The sequence below is a fragment of the Mus pahari genome, unplaced genomic scaffold (assembly GCF_900095145.1).
Source record: "Mus pahari unplaced genomic scaffold, PAHARI_EIJ_v1.1 scaffold_10232_1, whole genome shotgun sequence".
Classification (NCBI taxonomy): Eukaryota; Metazoa; Chordata; class Mammalia; order Rodentia; family Muridae; genus Mus; species Mus pahari.
In genome coordinates this window covers 23,252-27,983 of record NW_018393708.1, presented here as the reverse complement: position 1 = coordinate 27,983, position 4,732 = coordinate 23,252, and the positions used below count along the sequence as shown (strand labels likewise).

Here is a 4,732-nt window from a genome sequence, read left to right as displayed (position 1 = left end):
ATTAAATTAGCAATATGCACAAACCCCAAAGCATTAGTTTGTATGGCCTGTTGAGGCTTTTCTTCCTCTCTCAAAAGTTATGCAACCCTGAAGCCTGTTTCCCAATCTTTGCAGTCCTCTATGGCTCAGTAACAGCTGAAAAATCCTAGTTGCCCTGGCCCTTAGTATCATAATAATCTTATATCCTGTTTAGTCTCTATCATTGCCTTTCAAACTTTTGGTATTTTAATTAGGCCAGACTATATGATCCTGTGTGGGAATTTGCAATACATACTTGAAACTCTATAATGTGAAAAGTTCCTTTGGTTTTGTTTGTTTGTTTGTTTGTTCGTTTTGTTTTCTTCAGAAAAAAGACTGGCTTGTTTCTTCCTATAGGATCCCTCTTGTGTATTATGTGTTATCTATTTTCCTTAATACTCTCCCACATGAAGCTTTCTATCCTCATATAACTCCTTTCTGTGTTTCTGTAAGAAGAATGGCTGTCTTCCTTGAAGGACCCATCAAGCTGCCTCTCCTATAGTGTTTTATTTCTCCTAACTGCATTTCCATGTAAAAACCAATCATGACTCAACACACTGTAGTCTGAGGATTTTCCTAATAAAGATGAATCTGAAAGGGAACTGACATTAACTTTCTTCCCAGAACTACTGTCATGTTGTGTTTCTGAACCTCCCTTCTTTCTTTCTCCACTTTTGCCCATCTCTGTCTCTCACTGTGTAGTTCTGCCTCTTTTTGTCTTTTATTGATCAGTTTTATACTCTGACAGTTCCATACATGTATATAATAAGTTCACAAAGCCCTCTTCTCCTACTGTCTTCTATCTTCTTTGCATGCAAATCAAATTTCCTATTCCCCACAGTCCCTCTGCAAGACTATGAATTTCAGTTTTGCTTGGTGTCACATTTACATTAATTAAGGCTGTGATTCATTAGATTAACAGTACCCATTACAGCCTTGTGGCATTCTCAGTGGGTACAACTGATGGAAATATCTTCTTCTTCCTTAAATTATAAGTGACAAGTAGATCAGCAGTGACTGTTTGAGATGCATGAAACCCTGTTACATTGATGACATTTTTATACTAGTCTAGTACATGCAACTGTGGTATCCATGAATTTATGATTGCAATCTTTCCCAGACGATGATATTTCTTGGCTCTTCTCCCCTCACATGCTTTTTACAAAGAACCACTATTACAATTAGGTGAAAACACTATGATGAATTAATTCTATTTTCAAAGCATATACTAAGCTCAGTATTATAAATTTATAAATTTCAATAGATGATTGTAAGTGGCACTAAATATATAAACTCTGTCTTACCTCATAGGAAAAAAATATATGATACCATAGATGTGACTTTATGTCCAAAATAGTATCAGAATAGACAAGAATATTTATAAGATTAATTTGGAAAACCAAAATTACATATTGGGCTCCTGTACTGGTTTATGAACTTTTAAGAGCTTGTAGAAATATCATATTATAAGAAACTTAACCTACTTCCAAAATAAAATTCTAATCTCTTCACAGGACATGTGGAAGAATATGCAACACCTATATTCACAATAACAGAAAATTAGTGATACAACATTATCATTATCATAATTGTTCTATTTTAATGTCATCAAATTTGATATGTAACTATACATATGGAAATATACAAGGCAATTATTTAGATGGACAGCATGATTTATTTTTATACTCAAGGATGAAAATCACAAGTTTTGGTTAAAGGTATAATAATGTCAAAAGGAGTACACTGAGGGAATGTGGTGATGAGTGCTTATAATATATGACATTGAGAGAAAGAAGGAGGATTGTTAATTCAAGAACAAGTAGGAAGTCATATCAAAATCCGATTTTTGAAAGAAAACCATATTATCATATCTGTCTACAAAGAATTTTAAATGGGGATAATTTTAATGCATTTGGGTCCAAAAAATGTTACCCAAAAACATACAACACCACATTTAAAGTAGTACACATATATTAACAAATTCTTGTTGCATCAATCCAAGAAGATTACATTTATAGATATAATATCTCCTTTTAAAATCATTTTGCTTTATGTCTTTACCTGTCCTACGAGGATCTGTATAATAATACTTAGGACCTACACAGATATTTTGGGGAAAAAAGTTTATCTGTTGAAGTTGATTTATTACAAGCAAATAACATTCATCTATATCTCAAATTAGATAACAATTCAAACCAATTTTTGTGATACAGAATACATATGACCTGTGCATTTAAATGTTAAATATCAATGGCACAGTGAAACCTCCCCAAAGTTCTATCTATGGCACTATGTTAGTGAGAGAGTCAATTGTGGAATGAGAGTATAGAATAGAGGATTGAATAAAATTCAAATTGTTGTTCAATATACTTGCTGACTTGTAAAATGTTAGATAACCTCTCCTATTTGGTTGACTGCATAATCTGAAATTTCTTATACCAAATGAAAGCAACTGCAAGGGACAGATTTATGTGTCACAACAGTATTTTGAGCCACTGTTTTCTTAGCAGTAATGCATAATCTTAACATTAATGACCCAAATATTACAGATATGATAGTTGCTTCAGAAAAAGAATGACCTATTGGCCTACTCAATAAGAGGGAAACCATTCTTGGAACTGTAAACATAGCCAACTACACAATGCTAGAGAGGTCAGGGACCTTGGAGGAGAACCTACAACTACCAGATTACTAAGCAAACAGAATTATTAACTCAGTTTTAAGTGTTTTTCCTTGTACTCACAGATGTCTTCCTATAAACTAATATACTTATATTTTAATTTTAAGTAACAACAAAATATGTAAGAACAATTATCAGCCATTGCTTTCTGGTGAATGGAAATTCACTTCTATATGATAATATATAGATAATGCCAATATTCAATTCACAGGTATCTACCTATGGAATCAGATGTAAATCATTCTCAAAATGTTGCTAGAATTTTGATGAAAGATAATGTCTACCTCTTATATACTTTCCATATTTTACTCAAAATGTTTTTATTAAAATTACAACTTCAGTTTAAAGACCTCCTTCTGAGGAACTTAGTAGATGCTTTTTAGAAAAGCATCAGAGCTAAACATGTTGATTCACAAAGTCTTATGAAAGTTCTTCTTATCCTAAAACTGAAATATAAATGATTTATTACAAAAGAAATGCTATCCTACTAGTGATTTTCCTGAAGGCTTTCTTCATCTCTTTGTTTCTTAGGCTGTAGATAAATGGGTTCAGCATCTGAGTGATGACAGTGTACATCACTGAAGCCACTACAGTCTTCCTTGGAGAGTCTGTAAATGCAGAGCTTATGTGTACCCCAAAACCTGTACCATAGAACAGGGACACAACTGACAAATGAGACCCACATGTTGAAAAGGCTTTATACTTTCCTCCCAGTGATGACATTTTTAAAACTGAGGATACAATCTGAATATAAGACAAAATAATCCCAAAGACAGGAACACCAAAAAATAGAACAGACACTGTGTAAACTAGCAGATAATTGATAAAATTATCAGAACAGGCAAGTCTGATGATCTGAGCCAGCTCACAGAAAAAGTGAGGGATTTCAATTTCTGTGCAGAAAGACAGTAGCAATACCATCCAAGTGTGGAACAAAGCATGCACAATACTAAGGAACAGAGAGAATAGCAGCAACATAACACATAAATATTGATTCATTATTACTGTATACTTCAGAGGGTGACAAATGGCAACATATCGGTCATAGGCCATCACTGCCAGGAGACAGTTTTCTATACCAGCAAAATTCAAGATGAGGTAGACCTGAGAGAGGCATGCTGTGTATGTGATGGTGTGATCTTCTCTTTGAATGTTCACCAACATCTTTGGGATTGTAGTATTGATTAAACAGATGTCATTAAAAGACAGGTTACAGAGAAAAAAATACATGGGTGTATGTAATTGGGAGTCAGAGCTAACAGCTAGGATGATTAGCAAGTTTCCCAAGGTGGTGATCAGATATATGGTCAGGAACAGGGTAAAGATAAAAGGCTGCAATGCAGGATCATCACTAAGCCCCAGAAGAATGAATTCTGATATAATTGTTTGATTGACAGTTTCCATGTTGCTGAGTACTCTGAAAGTAAAGGAAATTGCAAAGGTAAGATGTTTGGATCATTACCTCCATAACCATGTTCTTTGAATTCTAAACTTCATATTTATTAGTAAATGCATTTCTTGTATTAATCCATATATTCTCTGATACTTCCTTAGCGAATTTCTATGAATTAATCCTTTAATGAAATCCCTCCTAAATGTAGGAACTACAAAGAAATCACAGTTTGCAAGATTTCACAGCAAACATCATGGTCTATAAGAAGCACTGTTTTGTTGGACAGGAAATTGGTACTATTGAGAGTAACCAAATGGACGCTGGTAACCATTAGTGCAGATGTATATAAGCATGTGTCAGGTTGAAAATAGATTAGTGAGAGTCTTTATATTCTTTCCAGATGATTCTTTACTGTATCTATTTTTATAGACTTCTCACCAATAACCAAGGTGATATTCTACTGATAAAGTCCAGCTACTATCCCACATATTTCCAAAGGGATATTTGTTGTCTTAGATTCAAATGAGTCATGATAAGTATCTTACCTGAATGTTGCTCATAAATGTGTTCTTGTGAAAGTCATAAAACACCGCATGATCAATCGACTTTTCATTAAGAAGTATCATTTGTAGGAAAAAGCT

The 4,732-nt window shown here is 33.7% G+C and overlaps 1 protein-coding gene across 1 annotated transcript; it reads right to left on the bottom strand.

The window, feature by feature from the left end:
• Nucleotides 1-3,163: 3,163 nt before the first annotated feature.
• LOC110315687 (putative gustatory receptor clone PTE38) lies at nucleotides 3,164-4,105 on the bottom strand. Its single transcript, XM_021189680.1, has one exon. The coding sequence runs from the start codon at nucleotides 4,100-4,102 to the stop codon at nucleotides 3,164-3,166; it is 939 nt and encodes a 312-aa protein (XP_021045339.1). The 5' UTR covers nucleotides 4,103-4,105.
• Between the last annotated feature and the right edge of the window lie 627 nt (nucleotides 4,106-4,732).

Bases quoted from the DNA above. Each gene is read 5' to 3' on its own strand.
- LOC110315687 (XM_021189680.1), bottom strand. From the start codon at position 4,102: ATGGAAACTGTCAATCAAACAATTATATCAGAATTCATTCTTCTGGGG.